General features: G+C 38.4%; 1 protein-coding gene across 1 annotated transcript in view; it reads left to right on the top strand.

The window, feature by feature from the left end:
* The window catches only part of LOC127645106 (paired box protein Pax-3-like), a 36,624-nt gene extending 27,486 nt beyond the window's left edge, over nt 1–9,138 (top strand). Inside the window, exons 8-9 of the mRNA XM_052128634.1 lie at nt 6,281–6,544; nt 9,121–9,138. Coding sequence (XP_051984594.1) covers nt 6,281–6,544; nt 9,121–9,138 — 282 coding nt within the window. The remainder of the gene's footprint in view (nt 1–6,280; nt 6,545–9,120) is intronic.
* Nucleotides 9,139–22,734: the final 13,596 nt, after the last annotated feature.

The raw sequence follows: 22,734 nt of genomic DNA, 5'->3' as shown, positions 1-22,734 counted from the left end.
AACATCTTGAGATCACTTAGTTCGGATTTGCGCGCCATCAAGTGTTTTGAATGCAAGAACGTAACGCATGTTTGTGTTGTTGCTGCTGAAGTTTGTTTTCTTCACTGTATAAAATGCACGTTTTCATACAGCTGAAGTTTCACTTACTGCCCTCTGGAGTAAACAGGTGGTACTACAAGCTTGCATTTCTCAGGAATCTTCCTTATATGGGGGCATGCGGTTCATTGCGTTATTTTTTATAAAATGAATCGCACTGAATTAACACATTATATCGACAGCCCTAGATGTTTTTGTAATATAATACCATATTATTATTATTATCATCATCATAATGATATTTTTACAACATATACAAATTACAGCTGAAGAGAAGTATAGGAGAGAAATCAATCAACTGTGTTTCTTCAAATACACGTCTTTGTGTCTAATGTGATTTCTTGTCATACGTTCTTGTCCAAGACTCTGGTCGCCCGCAGCAGTAAAGGATAGATCAGCAAAATTACCCGCCACTGCGCATGAAATACCCGCATCTGGCAGGATGGTTAAAATACTTTCTCTTATCCCAACTTAACATGTATAGACAACTGCAAGTAAGCCATTAGTAGGATAATTTTCTTGAAAACTGTAAATACCGTGTCTCTGTGGCACTAAGAACTTGAGCTGTCCACACTGACACAATAATATTGACTCAACCAATGGCATGAGTTGGGTGAGACTATCTGTTTGTTCAATCAACAGTAGACACTTCAGCTTTAACTCACATTTATTGAATTCTGTATGATGAAACTTGTGCTGTTTTGAACTTTAATGTAAGTAATCACCTTTGCATAAATTATTTGCATAGAAGGTTTTAATGGTAGTTCCCTATCTGTCACTCACTCCATGTTGTGTCGATGTAGTGACACTAGGGGTCACCCTTGGGAGCCCCAAACACCTCTGATCTTTGAGAAAAGGCCAATGGGAATTGTGAGTGAAATTTTCATGCCACTTCCCTGGACATACAGGTATAAAAGGATCTGGCTCACAACCACTCATTCAGATTTTTCTTCGGAGCCGAGCAGTGTTGATGTATTCCACTGCCAATCCATTCGCCTCTGTAGAAAGCAAGCGATCTCCACAGCTGTTGTATTTCATGGTGCATCACAGTGGTTTCACCCCCTTCCGAGATGTGATTAAACTGTGGCAGAATTTATACTGTATATTAGTAACATCAACTCCATATGCCAGAATTACATCTAGCATATGATTATGGCGATGAGTTGGTCCTGTTACATTTTGTCTGACTCCAAGCAAGTTGAGAATATCGATAAATGCTAATCCCAATGTGTCATTTTCATTATCTATGTGAATGTTGAAGTCACCAACAACTAAAGCTCTATCTACAGTAACTACAACATCTGATAAAAAAATTGCAAATTCACCAAGGGAATCAAAATAAGACCCGGGTTATCTATATACAGTAGCAAGGGTAAAAGACGTAAAATAGTTTTTTTTATTTAGATCTGACAGTGTCACATTAAGCATTATTAGTTCAAAAGACTTACATTTATATACTGTCCTCGGAGTAAAACCAAAAACTTCACTTTAAATTGTAGCAACACACCCTCCTCGACTCTTCAGATGAGGCTTTTGTTTATAACAATAAACTGGGGGAATTGATTCATTTAAACTAATATATTCATCAGGTTTAAGCTAGGTTTCAGTCAAACAGAGCGCATCCAAACTATAATCTGTAATAATTCCATTTACAACTAGTGCTTTGGTAGAAAGAGATCTAATATTTATTAGCCCTATTTTTATATGATGTTTATCTTTAATTTGTTTGTTTTGTTCAAGTTTGACCATAATCAGATTTTTTATGAAAAAAATTATTTAGTGAGAGTTTTGTGTTTGGTAGTTTGGGGAACAGACACAGTCTCTATGTGATATCTTGGCGATGCAGTTACTATGTGTTGTAGTTTATGTGACCTGTGTGACTTCTCAAGGTAGCAAGCAGATGTTTGGATTAACCAGTTTGTGTGCTTCCTGACCTGGGCCCCAGTTAGTCAAATACTGTCATTATTATGTCTATGAGCCAAATTATTAGAGAGGAGTGTGGAACCTTCCCTGGAGGGATGGAGTCAGTCTCTCTTTAGCAGGTCAGGTCTACCCCAAAAACTCTTCCAATTGTCTATAAATCCTATTCTATTCTCAGACACCTCTCAGTCATCCAGCCATTCAGTGACACTAATCTAGTATAAACCTCATCACCATGATGAGCAGGGAGGGGGCCAGAGTATATTACAGTGTCTGACATAGTTTTTGCAAATTCACACACCTCTTTAACATTATCTCTACCTGGCGAAGCCAGACATCATTAGTTCCAACATGAATAACAATTTTGGAAAATCTACGTTTAGCATTAGCCAGAACTTGTGAATTTGATTTGATGTCAGATGCTCTGGCATATGAAATGCATTTAAGTCGCTGGAGTCTCTATTTCCACATTCCTTACAAATCACCTTTTTCAACATGATTCTCAGTGGGTGCATCACTGAGTGGGGAAAATCATTTGGAAACCCTAACAGCAATCGGAGAGTGGTGTCGCTTTGCGTCAGCAAAGCCTGACTATTCCTTAAATGTATCACATGTGAATCCCTCACTGCTGACGGAAGAGGCTACTGTGAACACGTGACATGCAATGCAGGAAGGAATAACATGAGTGGATGTCATGACTTACCGCAATTGTTTGTTGTTGTTGGTTGTCCATGAGCGGTGAGGGTTGAGATTGATGTGAAACCCTCACGCAATTGTTTGTTGTTGTTGGTTGTTCTTGATAAGCATTGCTTTGAGATCGATGCAACAATCCGTGTAACACAGAGGAGAAAAATGGGTGCGCACTGTAAAATGCATACAGTTTAATCGCAATAAAAATATAAAGCGGATCTACGTGTAAAATGGACGCAGTTGTATCGCTATAAGAGAATAATGCGGGGGAAAACACGATGCGCTCAGAAAAATGGCAGATGTTAAGGATTAAAGGCTGAAAACAGATATATAAGTGGTGCTGAAAAATAAAATTGCAGGCTACCGGGACCGTCTGACTCGGCTATGCAATTTAGTTTGCCAGGCATCCGCCCTGGTTCAGCGGCATCAGTTCTACCTCAAGTGCAGTGCGAGAACGCTGCTGCCCTGCGTATGAAGATCACGACCCTTCTGCGGTAGGATGTGGTAGAGTTTGTCTGCCGCCACTTGTTCAGCCCTTGGACAGGCCTTGCATTCCTGCGGGCACCGTTGGCTCCTGGACAGTGCCGCCACTGCATTGGCATATCAACTGCCTCGACTTGAAGCCAGTGTTGCTTGCCCTACGGTGACTTCGGCCATTGATCCAGGGCAAGGGACGGTAGCATACATTAGCCGCCAAGGCAGTTTGTGCTCACGTTGCATGTTGCAACTCTCCCGCCACCTCCTCCTCTGGAGTCAGCAGCGACTCAAGTCGTTGCAAGCCACTCATATCCTGGGTGACCTCGACAGCTCGGCAGATGCTCAGGGGAGAGTGGAGACTCCACCCCCAGATGATCCAGCTGGTTTGGAGTCGATTCGGTCAAGCGCAGGTAGGCCTTTTCAGTTCCCTGGAATCCTCCCACTGACAGCTCTGCTACGTCCTGACCGAGGCTCCCGTCTGCACAGATACGCTGGCACACAGCTGGCCCCGGAGGCCGCACTAGTATGCGTTCCCCCCAGTGAGCCTACTTGCACAGACTCTGTGCTAGGTCAGGGAGGATGAGGAGCAGGTCATCCTAGTAGCACCCTACTGGTCCACCCATACTTGGGTCTCAGACCTCACACTCTTGCAACAGCCTCTCCCTGCCCAATTCCCCTAAAAGAGGGATCTCCTCTCTCAGGGACGGGCACCATCTGGCACCCACGACCAGACCTCTGGAATGTCCATGACTGGCCCTTGGACAGTACGTGGAAGACCTAAGTGGCCTACCACCCGCGGTGGACACTCAGGCTAAGGCTCCCTCTAAGACCATGTGACATATTTCCACACAACTGCCTCCCCTTTGGGCAGGCTGTGGTATCCGTGGTGTCTTCCCTTTGGGAATGGACCCCTACATTGACACAATGTTGAGTGAGTGACAGATAGGGAATGTCTTGCTTACTTCAGTAACCTGCGTTCCCTGACAGAGGTCCCTCCTGCCATAACACTGAACTACCCTCTGAAATGGCTGGGACCCTGTCTCGGCTACTTAGCACAAAACCTGAATGAGTGGTGGTGAGCCAGCTCCTTTTATACTCATATGTCTGAGAGAGTGGCATGCAAATTCCTCTCAATTCCCATTGGCCTTTTCTCAAAGATCAGAGGTGTTTGGGGCTCCCAAGGGCGACCACTAGTGTCACTACATTAACACAATGTCTCATTCCCTCCATCAGGGAACGGAGGTTACGAAAGTAATCATGACGTTTCACCTCGTTAAAATTCTAGCAGAGAGAAGCTTACAAATTGTAATTCTGCTATCGTTGTCACCCAGTTAAACACAAAATACTTTTTTTTAACACACACTGAACAAGTTGCAGGCTAATTGTCTGATGTATTTTTCCATCCACTTTTGACAGGAAATAATCGGTTCTGATCATCAGCCATTAAAGGTCGTTAGGCCGGTATATCAGTGCATCTCTGGCCGCAAAGAGGGTCAGAGACAACCATTTATCGCATGTTTATATAGAAAAAAACAAACAAATTAAAAACGTTCAGTGTGAACGGCCTCTAACCCTACCTCTAGTAGAACACCTTTGAATGTTTAGAAGAAAAAAAACACAATTTATTTTAGTTATAAATCAAGACTTCCAACATTAGCTAACTTCTGGGGACCACAGCTGGCACATTCCCCATTACCTTCTCTGAAATTTCACCTCTTTCTCTCTTTCAGTTTTTCTTACTCCATTCTTTTCCCAAACACACAGCTCACAGAATTGTTTTTAGGAAAATATTAACTGGGTGAAGAAATAGGGCTCCTCTCGGCTGACTCCGCCCCCTCTTGGCTGCACTGGGTAATGATTTAAAAGGAACCATGTGTCCAGCAGGATGAGGGAATAATTTGACTCTCATGGACTCTGGACAGAGTCAGTGGGCCTTTCGGTCGGTGTGCGGGACATTTTTCTGGGCCGGACTGGTTTTGATTAATGAGCAGCAGAGGGAGGGAAATGATCTGCGCTTGGCCCGTCAAGCAGTGAATCAGAGCTAACAGACACTGATGGCATACTCACAAACCACAACAAACTTACGGGTGTATATTAGGTACGGGCGGCCAGATAGACTCTGTGTGAGAGCTGGAAAGGTCTTCACTCACTGTCACCAAATAATTTCAGATGCATTTGCAAACATGGTTCTGTTTAGCTATGTACAGTACTGTGCAAAAGTCTACGATGTTTCACAAAAGCATTTGTCTTAAGATGGTTATTTATATCATGAGCTTTAGTGTGTCAATAGGAAATATAAATGTTAGACTCCCAAGCATTATTTTGCAAATAGAAAAGATTAGAATAGAAGAACAGGGAGCCCTGCAATAGATATCATGGCCCCCACTGAACATTGTGTCAGTCTGAGATTACATAAAGTGACAGAAGCAATTGAGACAACCTAAATACATAGAAAAATTGTGGCGAATTCTCCAAGAAGCTTGGAACATCCTATCTGCCAACGACCAAGAAAAACTGTGTCCAGGTGTCCCTGGGAGTATTGGTGCTGTTTTTAAGGCAAAGGTGGTCACACCGAATATTGTTTTAGCTTTTGTTTTTATCTTTACTGGAATTTGTATGAGATTAAGTGCTACATGAAAACTAATTATGTCATTATTTTTGAAGACATCCTCACTATGCAACATTTTTTCACAAATGCCTAAAACCTTTGCACTGTACTGTATGCTGAATTTATTCTGCATAACCGGTGTTAACAAGATAATCTAGTTTTATGAAAATTTGACAGGTGCTTGCCCATGCTAATCTTGCTGCCATGATGCTAGAATGATGTGGGTGTATACCAGGGCATTGGTAAGGTGGTTGCTGTGGTGTTCTGGGTGGTTTCTAGGTCCAAATGGCAAAATGTCTCTGGTCTTTAAGATCATGCAGGTCTAGTTGCAGATCAGCATATCACAACCAAACCAGTGCTGAAATTCATGCTGGTCTAGGCTAGTCTTTTCATTAAGGCTGTTAAATTACTTCTACTTCTTAGTTTGTATAGAGTTTAAGGAAAGTAACTCTTTCAGCATAGTGGTACTAAAGTCTTCTCTCTTCTCAGGTTATGGGTCTGTTGAATCCAGGTGGAGTGCCACACCAGCCGCAGAGTGATTTTGCTCTCTCTCCGTTGACGGGTGGTTTGGAGCCCAGCACTGGCATGGCTCCCAGCTGCCACTCCTCTCAGAGACTGGAGGCTCTGTCAGGCCTTCCCAGCATGCCAGCTCTGCCGAGCTCCCAGTCCTACTGCCCCTCCAGCTACAGTTCACCTGGGTACAGCATGGACCACGTGGCATCTTATCAATACAGCCAATATGGGCAGAGCAAGGTAAATATCAGAACGGTTTCTGTTGCAGTGAGAGTGGATGTGCATGCTAGTGTGTATAACCTATGTGTGTCATTCTCACATTCAATACATGAATATTCTGAAAAAGTTCATTAAATATTTTTTTTCTTTTACTTGTGGGAACATTAAAATGTCCAATTTTGGGGTATTTGCTTGGCAGTATGTTAGAACGTTATTTAAACCTTAGCCTAACACCCTTGAACTCTATTTGTGTTAACTTATAATAGTAGGAACATGACTTTTAATCTTCTAATAGTTAGTTGTGTTGCTGAATATATATAACATACTGCTTCATATGGGCTGTAAGGACAATTACAGTGGAGAGGGACAAAAGTTTCCCTACATTTAAAAAGATGTTCTATAAATTAATTCTCATTTTAAGAACTTTGCTGTCAGCTTAAAAATCGAAGGTTAAAATTACTCTTAAAGGGATAGTTTACACAAACATTCAATTTCTCTAATCATTTAATCACCCTCATGTCATCCCAGACGTGTATGACTTTCTTTCTTCAGCAGAATACAAATGAAGATTTAGCTCTGTGGGTCCTTACAATGCAAGTGAATGGTGATCAGACCTTTGCAGCTTCAAAAATCACAAAGGAAACATAAAGGTAATTTGTGGTGACATTTGGTGCCTGTATACTAAAGTAGAGATTTTGAGTAACAAAAGGACTTAAATATTAACCTATTTCATACCCACATCTATTATATCACTTCTGAAGATATGGATTTAAACACTGGAGTCTTTTGGATTACTTCTATGTTTCCTTTATATGATTTTTGGAGCTACAAAGGTCTGATCACCATTCACTTGCATTGTAAGGACCCACAGAGCTGATATATTATTCTTAAAATGTTTGTTTATGTTCTGCCAAAGAGAGAAAGTTCTACACATCTGGGATGGCATGAGGGTGAGTAAATAATGAGAGAATTTTCATTTTTGAGTGAACTATCCCTTTTAAGAACATTGTAGGATCTTTTATCAAATAATACATCATAAGTATGTTCCATTAATATTATTTTAAGAATGTTCATTATATTAACACAGCTTTTACATAATATTAGCAAAAGCTTTTCAAAAACATAGATCTGTTCTTTGAAAGTAACTTTTTTTTCTCTCCATGCGTTGTTTTTGGCACTTTGGAAAGACACTCTTCTTGGTCAGCTAGTTCTGTCTTTTCTTTTCTAGTTTTTCAGATGCGAATCTGTTTAATAAAGAATAATTCACTGGAAATGAATCCATTTTTAATTGCGCATTAACTTAAAACTATTTTTTAAATGACACAACGGTACATCGTTTTGTTTCTGGATCTCACTTTTTTATTGCAGGGATGCCATTTTTCTTTTTGTTTTTGGCATTTTTGCTACTTTTATTAATAAGGATAGTTTTGAGAAGACAAAAAAATTATTCTCAAAGCCAAAATAGTCAAGTCACGCACTCGAAAGTGCATCGACCTCATGAGCAGTGCAGCTCAACGTGTGAGAATACATGTACTTGGACACGGCTCCGACAGGGATCCTTTGGAATTAATTGATTCTTGTAAAGAAACACAATCATTTAAATGTCAACTGATATTGTTTACTGCTGCATATTCTTCTTTTCATCTGAGATGGAATCATCAGTTTACGTAAATGAGTCGTAAGCCATATGGCAGCCGCACAAGTAAACGCTGTTGTGTTTTATGATGCTTAGCCTGTGACCTTTCACAACCCCATGAGATGAGCAAGCTCATCAGCTCCAAGCATCCGTCAGCCAGCCATGTAAAGAGCACTGGGTAACAAAGATATCTTTCACGATACATCGTACAGGGCTGAAATGAGAGGAGAAGCCTTCTCAGAATATGTTTGACAGAGGTTGAGGAGGAGGAGAGAGGTTTTAGACACCAGGACTGCATGCCGAGTGCCCAATTCAGGGCTGCATCTTGATATAATTAATTTGTAGGGGTCCGCACCCCATAAGCATAGAACTGGGGGTCCGTGGGGGTGCAGAGGAGTTTGTGGGGGTCTCGTGTAGGAGTAGAATGGCCCATGGCAGGCAGATATTAGAACCATGTGTTTCAAAGATCTGTCAGATCTGTAGTTATGTTGATCATTGAACCTGATCCATTCAGAGCAGAATATAGGACAGAACAGCTCTCTTTATTGCTGTTTTTCTTACTTACCGTCTTTGTCTCAGCAGAACTGACATGCACCAGCTTTGTTTCCCTTTTGCATCTTTTGTTTTATGTCTTTTTATTGGCCAGAGGGCTGCATCGATATTCTATATAAATATTTCTTGATTCTTTTTATCATGATATTCCAATGAGTATTTAAATCATTATATTAATATTATGTATTTATTTAAGTGTGCATTCAAATTTTATACAGATCAATTAATGAAGCAGCAGGTCATCTAAATAAGCCATGTATATATATATATATATATATTATATAATTTGTATTTATGTTTAATTTTATTTAATTCGCTATTGGCATTTCTATCAGTCTCACTGATTCCCTGCAATACCATGAGGAACCTGTAGGGATTTGCAAACTTATGCCTCTCTTTTTCTCTTCAGGTGCCTTTCATTATCTGAAGCCCACCTTTGACTGACTGAATGAAGGCGGACAGAAAGGAGAGGACGAGAACTCTGGATGGTCTGACCATAAACTCTTGCACTTGAGCTCTCCTTCACCTCTAGATTGAGTGACCAAATGGACCATCCATCCAGCCCTCTCCTCGCTGGCTCTCTGACAAAAGAGCTCTTAGGAGATGACGTTCCTCTCTGATGCATCTGGGTCCAAAGTGCAACTGAACGGATCGGTAGTTGTTTTTAAGAAAGGGATTGTGGGTAGGGTTGGGTTGGATTTAGGACCACGACTGAAGTAGGTATGGAAAGATTAGTTTGATGTTGTGTGGCCAGCTTTTACTTTATTTCCATTCTGGAGTACTGCCTCACACATTGAAGACACTTAATGCCTCTTTCCTAAAGAATGTCAAGCCATTGAACATGAGGAGGACAAAAGGGAAGACTGAAGGACAAATAAATAAATCAAAGACTGTGTATATTAACAGCATTAAATGGCAGGGAAGAGTGTGATGCCATACTCTTTTATCAGCTGTCCACTGACGGACGCACTTTAGTGGCTGATTTCAATTGTGATGCAACTTGACAGTAATGACTCTGGTTGTGGCATAATAACATGATAACATGATCTCATAATGCTGTTTTGTTTCTGATATATGTAGGTAATAAGGGCTCAAAAAAGACAGACATTTTGTAATTTAGCATTTTTAAATATATAACTTAAAGGTGAAGTGTGTTATTTTTAGTAGAAGCTTAATATGCAGAGAGAACTATAAGGGACCATTCACACCGGATGCCTTTTTGTGTCCATCTGCGCTGTTTTTTTTATTGTTTTCCTATGTAAACATCCTAACTTTCCTTGCTGTTTTTAGAGCGCATCACACAGGGGTGCCATGTTTTGTAGACACCATGTCAAGTTAAAAAGAACTTCAACTTTTAAAAATAGTCTAGAGTTATATTCATTGAACAGTTTTATTTATTTATTTTTTTTTTAAGAAAGAAGTGTGTGGTCTGAACAGCCCCTAAGAAGGCCATTTGTATGTTGAATACCCATAAAACAAATGTAAACATTGTGGCCCTGTGGGATATTTAAAGGTCCTATGTAAGATTGACAACAAGTGTTTGAAATGGGTACTGCAGTCCAAATTCAAAATATTGGAGAGTTGTCTGCCCCGCCCCAGACTCGAAGCTCATGCGGGTTACCAGAATGTTGACGCAAATTAGCCAACTCAGCATCCATTTTAAAGGATTTCTCGGCTTTAAGCTGTCTCCATTTTCCAAAGGCATCTCCAATATTTATTTTTGTTTTACTACGCCTCTGGTCATTGTGGTTTTTAGATGGATGGCGAGGCTTTTTAGGTCAGGTAAAATCTGTTATCTCTGATCCAGTTCGTTTGCTGGCTTCCATGGCTGCAGCATGCAGTGTTGTTTGTCTGCAAACTTATTCAAATCTGGCAACCCGGCGGAGTCTAAATACTATTGGTGAGTGGGCAGTGGGCGGGATCACACAGGCCAAAACATAAACATTCCGTCCCAGAATGGAAACTTCAAAGTAGAATATACTGGCTGTATGTAAAATTGTTATCGGAGAAGCCAGTATTTCAACTTATCATTTCCTAATTCTCTAATGACATATTATGTTCATTTTATGATTTAGTACAGAAAAATATTACATATTGCACCTTTAAAACATTGCTCATTGTTTGAGAATATCGATCAGTCTAACACGGCTCAACCAATGACGTGAGTTTGGGGCAGGACTATCCGTTTTTCAGAATAATGGCAAATGGTGGAGTGTTTTCAGGAGAAAGCTGTTAAAAACATTGGTAACAGTTTACAATAAGGTTCCATTTGTTAACTTTAGTTAACAACATTAGTTAACATGAACTTACAATGAGCAATACTTTAACAGCATTTACTAATCTTAGTTAATGTTCATTTGAACATATACTAACACATTTTTTAAATCAAAAGTTAAACTTATTAGTTAATGCACTATGAACTAACATGTATTTTTATTAACTAACATTAACAAAGATTAATTCATGCTGTAAAAAATAGATTGTTAATTGTTTGTTCATGATACCTGTTGCATTTACTGATGCTAGCAAATGGAACCTTGATGTAAAGTGTTACCAAAACATACATCATTATGTTTGCAATTCTGTTTGGTGACGCTAACGGCACAGAAATTACACACTTCACCTTTAAATAAAAATTTCAAACACTGGAACATTCAGCACAAAAGCACTCAGGTCATCTTCATAGAGAGAGAGAGAGAGAGAGAGAGAGAGAGAGAGAGAGAGAGAGACGTAGAGTGATAGAGAGAGAGAGAGAGAGAGAGAGAGAGAGAGAGAGAGAGAGAGAGAGAGAGAGAGAGTGACCTGAGTGGAATGTAGTGCACTCAAGTGTCCGATGGCATTTCAGTCATGTTGAAGAGATAGAGAATGAATGAGTGTCACCCTGTGTAGTGCAGTCTATGTCAATTCAGCGAGACTAACTCATATACTACCAGTTCAGCTGAACACACACAATATATCTTACTCAGAGACCATGGCTTTGTTCAGAATGGAATCCTACTGTACCATTTATTGCATAGGCCTACTGTGCAGTATACAGTGCTGCATACTATTTTTTTGTTAAAATAGTATGTGAAGCAATGCATTATGCAACAATAAATATTTCAAATACTGTGCAACACCAAACTATGTGGCATGTTTAGCATTTTCAATGCAATTCTCTGTAAAAATGTCTTAACTTTTGACAGTCAGATTAAATAATGAGTCAAGACAAATAATGTAAATCATTCGAAGGATATTACTCCATTCGCTACAATGGAAATGGAAGGTCAAGTTAAACGCATTACATTGTTTGATGTAATACTTCACGCAGTGTTATGGTAAATGTAGAATTGGTCATCTGATTATTCCATGCATGCAGAAAATTTTCATACTGTGCATAACATAGTGCATGCTGCAAACATATTAGTACTATGGTAGTATGCTATTCTGAACATAGCCAGAGACAGACAGACACACACCACACACACACACACACACACACACACACACACACACACACACACACACACACACACACATATGTAGTGTTTCCATATTTTATGGGGACTTTCCATAGACATAATGGTTTTTATACTGTATAAACTTTATATTCTATCCCCTAAACCTAACCCTACCCCTAAACCTAACCCTCACAGAAAACATTCTGCATTTTTACATTTTCAAAAAACATAATTTAGTATGATTTATAAGCTGTTTTCCTCATGGGGACCGACAAAATGTCCCCACAAGGTCAAAAATTTCGGGTTTTACTATCCTTATGGGGACATTTGGTACCCACAAAGTGATAAATACACGCTCACACACACACACACACACAACGAACCCAGTGAAAGTGCAATACACACTCAATACCTCAAACCCTCACATCTTCTCACTCGCTCACAAATCTGATCTGTTCTTGAATTGCATGTTACATTTATGGTATGTTTTCTCATTTTATCCATGCAAGAAAATGATATACCAGAAGGTATAGCATTACATAATTAGTATGTATGCTCATTTATGATGGATGCATGCAAAACTCAACTTTACTCCTACTCTGCAGTTTGGAAAAGACTTGCTGCTGAGTGGGAACTATTTTGTGTGTCTGCAACAAAACGCTCATCTGTATTTAGATCTTAAGAATTGGAACAATACTTTTTTACCTTGTTGTTTTTATACTTTGTATTTTGGTTCATGACTGCATATAATTGTTGATGGATAATGTGTCAAATGCAGCACTATTTACTATTTATGAGAAAATAAATAAATTGCATTAAAGCTAACAATCTTTTGTTTTGTCATTTCAATGTTTAAACTTAAAAGCAATTTTACTGAGATGGGGGAAATTCTTTCTTTCTTTAGATCTCATCTTTTTCTCTAATATCTCTCTTTTTCAATTTGTTTTCTGTTCCCTCTTTGTCTTTCTTATTGTAGTTCATCTGTTGCTTGCAGGAGTAAACAAACTGAATTTTTTTTGTTGGATTATGTTTAACATTTTTAACAATCTTTATTAAAAAGAAAACCAGCATGACAATGAACTAATATCAGCTTTACGAGAAACATCACAGAAAAATTCAGCTTTTTTCAAAAATCACATTTATTCATTTAGGAATATATTCAGTTTCATAAAACTCTTTCATGACCAATCCTTTCTCTCCAGGGAGCTCTTAACAGAGTTAATGACTAAAGCAGATTAAAGCAGTGCTTTAAAGTATTCAAACACAACAGAAAGACCGACAGAGAGAGAGAGAGAGAGAGAGAGAGAGAGAGAGAGAGAGAGAGATGCACAAGATGATGTTACATATATAATTTACTGATTCATTTTTCTTTCTTTCTTTCTTTCTTTCTTTCTTTTCTACAAATATACAGTCTCGACTGTACCCAACAATCCTATAATTTAACATAAACTGTTAAATTGATATTCAGTTTATTATAGAATTAAATTATTTAAATTATTTAGCTGCATTCCATACATTGGAGTACCCAGAATATTAGCTATTATTTTTTACTTAAAATAATGTATATATATAAAAGCAGAAATTCTGTTTTCTGAAAGTGTGAAAAAATTATTTGAATGTGACCGCCTTTCTATTGCTAAGGAAAATTTGGAGAAAAAGAATTTGGGCGAAAATTTGGCCCATCCATTTTTATTGAGACCCACCCAAAAATCGGGAAGACGCGCAGGCTTGAGTGAGGTTTAAGATGCCATTTATTTGATGAATGTAAGACAGAAAAGTAACATCTCTCTTTGGAGTAGGCCCCGTCTGGCGGTCTGAGGGAGTTGTACTCGGAACCGTCATATCCTGCCGGAGATAGGAGGCAGGGGCGAGGAGCCTACCCCTGTGCGGGACAGGGCTCAACTGGTGGTGGTGGGGTGGTGGAGGTTGCCGTGTTAGCACACTGAAGCAGCAATGTAATAGATTGTGAGCAGACATATAAAGCAATGGCTTACATGTGATTGGCTAGGAATGACCCAGCTAATGGTGTGATGATGTACAGCTGCTAGTCTTCCCGCTAGAACTACGCTGCGCTTACATTTCCTGACTATGGCCTTGGTTCCATATTTTGCACACAACCCTGCTATTGTAACATATTTAAATTGTAACATTCCTTGAAATTGTGAAACCCAAAGAGTAACATCATTGAACCCTTACAGCATGGCAGGAAGACAAGTAAAAAATCCCATAAATAAAACCATATTCTTTCACTCATTCAACAAATATGATTCACTTTGATACTTTTTTTAAAGCATTAGAGGCACAAAACACATGTTTGCTGTGACATATGTTAGATAGCCAATGACCATTAATTGATCTAAAAAAACAATTAACCTAGTAGACAAATAGCTTGTTTTAATCAAATGTCTGGCCCCCAAATGTGATTTTGGCCTTCTTGACTGTACCGAACTATAAAAAATTAAAAATAAACAATATATATAAAAATGCCATAATTGAACATAAACTGCTAAATTGATATTAATTTCATTGCAGTATAAATAATATAAATAAATTGAATCACCAAACACATATTTAGTTGTGTCTCATATTTTGCACACAACCTTGTTTTTGTAACAAATTTTAATTGTAACAATCTGTGAAATTGTGACACCCGTAACATCATTGGACCTTGATAGCACTGCAGGAAACAACTAAATAATCTCATTCAATTTTCTTAATTTTTACACAAATGTACATTTGTAATGCATTCGTCTAGCTCAACTCTGTTTCCTAAAAGAAAAAACAACAAAAATAAAGCAAACAAATATTTTTCTTTAATGTATGGAAAGTTTATGACATCAAACCAACATTTGGTCAGTGTTATTTTTTTTAAAAAGAGTTTCAGTTCCTATTTTGTATCCTATTCAGTGCCAGATATAATCTGCATCAGTTGCCATCAGCCAGTCCTGTCATTCTAAATGTGTCTAAATGTGCGTGCTTGAATGTTATTGCTCCAACACACTCTCATAGCAAAATCGTCAGGATTCGTACATTTAAAACATTTGGCTAATTCGTATGATATCATGTGCCTGCACTCTTTTGAATTCCTATGACTTTTACTACACCCAATGATGTCGCTGGACATCGTTTCCATCTGATATGAGACAATTACTTGCTTCTGTCACACACAACAGCTTCCTATCATATTTACACACTCTATTAATTGGTTGAGTTTAGATAAGAGGATTGGGTAAGGCATAATATTAATAAGCATGTCCTTTACGTCTCGTGCGTGGAACTCATGCTTACTTCCGCATTAGACATACGGGACTTTGCAAGTGATGAAATCGAGTTTATGCAAACAAAATGGTGCGAGATCATATGAAATAGCCACCTTGTAAATGATGTACAAATTTCCATAAGATCGGGTTGAGTTGCTATTACAAGTACACTAAAAAACATATATCTTTTTAAAACATCCAATGAACATTTATTTGAAAAAAAATTTTTTTCACATCCACAAAATCTATATTGGCTATGCCCTCTCTCTTGCTTGCTTTTCCAGCAAGGAGCCTGGTGTCAGACACAATAACATACTGGAGACAACTTAACCTTTAACCCCTTGCACTCTTTGAAATCAGCAGAAAATCATAGTATAGCTGACAGGGCAAGAGTTACTCCCCACTCCCCCATGTCATTTTGAGACAGATAACTGAAAGAGGAGAGAAATGGTGAAAAAAAAAAAAAAACACAGGAAAACATGAGAGCTTTTCTCACAGTAACAAATAACGTCGAATCAGATTAGGTGAACCTCACTGATCATACACAAACATGCAGGAGAAAATGTCTGAGCAAATAATTCACAAGAACAACATTTTAAAGACATTTCTTCAGATGGCTAGAAATAGATAGAAATGTACATTACATCTAAAAGAAATTAATTGTAATTTTGAAAATAATATGTATAAAATTCAGTCATCAGTATAAAAGCTCTTTTATTCTACATGGGTCCAAAGGTGGGTAATAACACACTACATTTACTCCGTTACATTTACTTGAGTAACGTTTTGGAGAAATGTTATTTTTAAGAGTAGGGTTTATGATGGGTACATTTTACTCTTACTCAAGTGAATTTTTTATGAATAAAATGTGCCTTTACTTTGTGAGCGTTCCTGTCGTTACATTATTGGTTTTAATTTAATAAGTGTTAATAAATGTATAATTTATTGAGATATTTATGAATGGGACTTTTATGGCACCACAACTTTACAGCGGTGCAATCACTCAACTCAAGTTCACCACTGCAGCACAGCAGCAGGCCAGCAGCCAAATCAAGTACTTTTTTCACTCCACACAGTGAAAATGAAGAGTTACGTTTATGCAATGCCTTCATTCAACACCAAAACATGCAAAATGTCAGCATGCAGAATTACGGATTCAACTTAAAGGAGCAATATGTAACATCTGACCCCCCCCTGCCTTCCCTTCAAGAACTGTACACTTCCAGAGTGAGGAAAAGGGTTGGAAAATCACTCTGGACCCCACTCACCCAGCTCACTACCTTTTTGAACAGTTGCCTTCTGGCAGGTTACAGAGCACTGAGCACCAGAATCTTCAGGCACAGGAAAACATTTTTCCCTCAGGCTATCCATCTCATGAACACTTAAAACTGCCCCACAGAGCAATAATTCTTTGCAATACACAGCATAATCTATTTACATTTATACAACATACCATACCTCTTCTGCCATTCCATTCCCTTTCTTCTGTATATAACAGATTGTATTTGTATTTGTATGTGTATATTGTACATACGTAAATATATATATTGTATTGTATTGTATTCAAAAAATACTTTATTTTCTACTCACTTTTTATTTTTTATTAAAAAAAATGTATTAACAATTTGTATTGATTCACATATATGAACACAATAAAACAAAACATATATACACAGAATCAATCTTAACCCCCACTATTACCCCTCCCAATCCCACCCTTACCCCAACATTATCACAGTGGTCTCAAATGATATAGACACACACACACACACACACACACACACACACACACACACACACACACACACACACACACACACACACAAAATGGAGCCCAGTTTCTTCAGACAGCCAAGAGTAAGTCCAGCGAGTTAGTCTACACTGGAGCTACATGACGAACACCAAATGGTTTGCTCACTCCATTGTTTCTATGAAGGACAGTGCTTGCTTGGGACACGTAAATACTTTGCGACCATCCTTAGCCTCTATTCTCAGTTTGGCCGAAAACATCAGAGCAAAAGCGATCTTCCGTTGATGTAAGAGTTTCTTACATTCCTTGAATTTATTGCGTTTCACTCTTGTCGAATTCGCAAAGACCGGGAACAAAAAATATTGTGATTCTTCCAAGAAAGCTTTCCTTTACTCCTCGCCTAGCGCAACACGAGATCTTTATCGGATGATCTCAGAAATTTGGCCAGAAGCAGACATTTTTCCCAAGTAGACTTTGTCACCACATCTCTGCCTTCTTCATGCTCAGGAATTCCAACAATCCAAATGTTATTTATTTTGCTACTATTTTCAAGATCTTCCAGTTTTTCCAAAATGTTTTCCATGTCTATTTTGGTAACTAGTGGATTAGTGGATAATTCCCTTTACGATGACTCCAGATAATCGATCCATTTCTCAACAATTCTTGTAACCAACTCAGAGAAGTTTGTTTCCATTGACATAATCGATCAACGTTTTACTGCAAGATACACAGTACTAACTTTGATAACCCTGGCACAAATTCCATACACAAAGGGTTGATTGACAGGGCATGCAAAACACTAACCCTCTTAAATGATACCAATGCTAATAACAGGGCCATTTTAAGAGTCTGAAATTTATCAGAAACTAATGTTTAGGATTTAACGGAGCAGCCGAGAGTGACTCGAACACCACAGATAAATCCCATAAGGGGACGCAGAAGGGACGAAAAGGTCAAAGCCTGCGCACTCCATGCATAAAACGAGAAACAAGAGAATGTCTTCCAACAGAAACTTCATTGATCAGCGCATGTTCAGCCGCTATAGCGGCCACGTACACTTTAGGCATTGCTGGGGTAACCCTGGCACCAAAACACTCTGGATCCTCACTCCGCGCTGACCACCAAAATGCGAAAATGCTCTATTTCCTCGTATATAATCTTTATGTTGATGGAGCTCTAGTGTTTAAGATGTTATTAACCACCGCAGGAGATAAACCATCATTCATAAGGGAGCCCTGTTGAAGTGCCAAACCACAATTTCCATAACTTGGTCCAAGAGTGACAAATGCTACCCCGCGCCAGAGACAACATGTCGATTCTGACTGGAATCTCCCAAGGCATTCTCCAAGAGGAAGACCAGAGTAGAAATCCATACTTGAGATTACCAATACAGTGCCACTAACAGAAGCTGAAAACTTCTCAGAAACTTCTCACAGTCCTTCCGAACCCTTTGCAGAACCAAGAGCAGTAGGTTGATTGGTGGAAATGTGTAAAGATGCACAGTCGGCCGCTAATGCGCTAGGGCATCGATGCCCAGCAGTGTCGGGGGCGAGAGAGAAAACCAGAGGGGACATTGTGACGTCTGGCTTCATGCAAACAGGTCCACTTGCGCTGTAGCCTGAACATGGCACGAGAGCGCACCCCTCCCTGACGGTTGATGTAAGCTTTCACTGTCCTGTTGTCTGACCGAATGAAGACATGACTGCCCTGAATTTTCTGGAAGGAAAAACCTCAAAGCGAACAGCACCGCTAGCACCTCCAGACAGATTATGTGCTAATTCAGCCACTGACCCATCCATACTCCTTGAGCAGGATGGTTCTCGTACACAGAAAAATCGCTTGACAAATAATTAGGGCTTTTCACCATTTCATAAGCATAATTTTCTGGGGAAGGAATTCAGACACTGCCGATATAAAGATGCAAAAAAATGAAAATATTAGGTGAAAATATGAGCAATTCATCTGGAAAATATCCAAACCAACTTATCTGCAAAGATGTCTGCTCTCTATGAGGTATGTGTTTATTCTTTACATTTGTTAACAAATATATATTTCGAGGTGTTGTGTTTATAGGCCCTATTTAAAACATGTAATTTTATTCAAATGTAAAGTTAACTTTAGTTAATACAATATGAACTAACATGAACAAACAAGAAGCAATTGTATCTTTATAAACTGACATTAGCCAAAAAATTTATTATACATGGTTAATGATACATAATGCAAACATTGTTGTAAAATGTTACCCAGTAATTATCATAATTGCAGTTTCCATGACCTCATTCAAAGACATTGGTTTATTTGTACTTATAGAAAAGTTGAAAAGTTGAAAGGTGATCAAAATAAGGCGATAAAATGGTATCTTGTCACAGCATCTAAAATGCACATATTCCCTTATGCATGTATGTACATCTTAACCTAACATCTTCATGCTGGGAAAAAAAGCTATTGGAAATCGTTATTTGGCATCTATTGAGCTATACAGTGTAGTGCTTCTTTTTTAGTGCTTTCTATTTAAAAAAGTCTGCTCATGCGCTCGCTTATATAGACCCTGTAACATGGCTCCCTATGAACGTCACTTAAGCACCATCAGCCAATAAATTGGTGTGATTGTATACAGGCTCCAGACCACGTGACTCATTTAAGTAGTACCATTTGCGTCACTACGCAAGGTTTCCTTGAAAGGGAACCCAGTTGACGATCTGTAGTGAACTGAATGAACACAAGTGATCACACGACCATGGCCTGAAGCCATTGCTTTTGATTACAGACAGATTTACTACTTGAAAACAAAGTCAAATTCATTCAACATATATTGTATTTGTGAATTCAAATGTGTGTGAATCTTCAAGAAAAGATGTTACTGTACTCTTGTTACTTTCAAAAAGCTGATTAAACAACAAGTGTTAAAGGAATATTCTGGTTTCAATAAAAGCTCACGTAACAGCATTTGTGGCATAATATTGATTACCACAAAAATTTATTTTGATTTGATAGTTGTAGAAACACCTCAAGGATGATCTAGTGGAAACAGGATGCACCTGAGCTCAATTCTGAGTGTCATGGCGAAGGCTGTGAATACTTATGTATATGTGATTGTTTTGTTTTTTATTTTTAATAAATTTGCAAAGATTTCAAACAAACTTCATTCATGTTGTCATTATGGGGTATTGTTTGTAGCATTTTGAGGAAAATAATGAATGTAATCAATTTTGGAATAAGGCTGTAACACAACAAAATGTGGAAAAAGTGAAGCACTGTGAATACTTTCCAGATGCACTGTATGTTCTTGTCCACTATTGTCATTCTGTTCTCAATAGGTGGGTTATTATTAGTTTTCATTCTAATTAAACCCCAAAGCATGATGGTGAAAAAATGACACTTGGAAAGTTGGTGAGACTCATTTGCTAATTTATAGAGCTACAACAATGTGTATAATTAGTTAAAAGCACAGAAATTATTAGGCCTATGTAATGTATGATTATGCCATGTAATGTATTACAGTTGTTTCCATGAGCTGATCTGTTTTGAAATTGTATCTTTTAAATATATTCTGATGTATACTAAATCTCTTTCTGAACTGTCATGCTTAAAGTAACATTGCGAGTTCAATACAAGTTAAGTGGCATAATATTGATAACAACAAAAAGTAATTTTGACTTGTCCCTCCTTTTCTTATAAAAAAAGCAAACATTTGGGTCACAGTGAGGCACTTACAATGGAAGTGAATGGGGCCAATCTGTAAATATTAAAATACTTACCTTTAAATCCTTAAACATTTTACCCATTCACTTCCATTGTTAGTGCCTCAATGGAACCTTGGTTTTTATTGCAAATATTTTTTTATGCCAACTCATATTCAACCCAAAACATTCCTTTAATACATTTATACTATCAACAACTGTTGAAGATTATAAGAAAATCAATATTATCTTTAAATGACAACAAATGTATTGAAGATAATCACATAAAAAAAATCCAAGATGTTTGACTTCACATACACTACAAAAAGTGATAACCTACCATTAAGTAACTTTTTAGAGTATTTTAGAGTTTATTTTCTCGTTACAACATAAAAGCAAATTTTTTAGGTTAACATTTTGGTAACACTTTACAATAAGGTTCAATTTATTAATATTATGGTTAAGTTGACTACATTTGTTACATAAATAACAACAGTATTTTCACATTTGCTCTTGGTTAATGTTAATTTCAACATTTACAAATACATGTCAACATTATAATGCAATATGAACTAACAATGAGCAATTGTGTTTTTATCAATCAACATTATCCAAATTTCCTGTAATAAAAGCTGCTTAAAAATATTGTTCATTGTTCATGATACCTAATGCATTAACTAATGTAAACAAATGGAACCTCATTGTCAAATGTAACTTATTTTTTTCCACTGTAAAAACATGTTGTCAGGTAAAAATATGTGCTTCATATGGTAATAACTAAATTAACAAATTTTTATTAAGTCAAATGGATTTTATCTGACTAAATCGACCAGAAAAATTAGTTTAGACCAGCAAAATGTTTCTATCAGGAAGACTCGCAGACTTGAGTGAAACTGAAGATTACATTTATTCGATGAATATAAAACAGAAAAGTTACATCTCTCTTTGGCGTAGGCCCCATCTGGCGGTCCGAAGTTGTAGTACTCGGAACCGTCATATCCTGCCAGAGATAGGAGGCAGGGGCGAGGAGCCTACCCCCGTGCAGGACGGGACTTAACTGGTGGTGGTGGGGTGGTGGAGGTTGCTGTGTTAGCACACTGAAACAGCAATGTGATAGATTGTGAGCAGACTTATAAAGCAATGGCTTAAGGTGCATACACACTGCCAGCGACATCGCGTGCGACAGCGACTCAATACCATTCATTTTCAATGTGAGCACAGCGACTTCCGGCAACACGAGCTGTTGCGACCGTTGGCGCTAGATGTGGGCGTGTCCAGCGACGTGACAAAGTTGAGAAAAGTTCAACTTTGAGGGACTAACGGAAGCGACAGCCAATAGGAGAGACGACGGGAGCGCTCACGTGATCCTTTTCTCTCTCTCTCAGCTCCTGCAGTAACGGAAAGATGGATGAAAGGCTAATTCTTGCTGTTAGAAATTTTCTAGTGCTCTATGATATTTCTCTTCCCACGTACAAGGACATTTTTAAGAAAAATACTGCGTGGAAAGGTGTATCTGAGATCGCGGGGATTTTATGGACCGGCATTTGCATTTTCGCCGCAGATAAACAGCCGCTCTGGCAAACAGCAGGCCTGGTTTCTCATTCATCTTTGATATAAAGCATTTTATGTACTGATTCCATTTATATTTAGTCTTTTCCCTCCAAAATGTTTGTTTTTAGTGGCAAGAAAAGAGTTTCGCTGTCAACAGCAATGGAATGACATCAGTGAATGTCATTTATAAACGTTACTAGGCAACCAGTAGTGGGAACACCCACTATCGACTTCACCGCCAGCCACTGGCGACCTGCAGCGACGATGTCGCTGGCAGTGTGTACGCACCTTTACATGTGATTGGCTGGGAATTACCCAGCAAATGGTGCGATGATGTAC

The sequence above is a fragment of the Xyrauchen texanus genome, chromosome 6, assembly GCF_025860055.1.
Source record: "Xyrauchen texanus isolate HMW12.3.18 chromosome 6, RBS_HiC_50CHRs, whole genome shotgun sequence".
Classification (NCBI taxonomy): domain Eukaryota; kingdom Metazoa; phylum Chordata; class Actinopteri; order Cypriniformes; family Catostomidae; genus Xyrauchen; species Xyrauchen texanus.
This window is presented reverse-complemented; position numbering and strand designations above follow the sequence as displayed.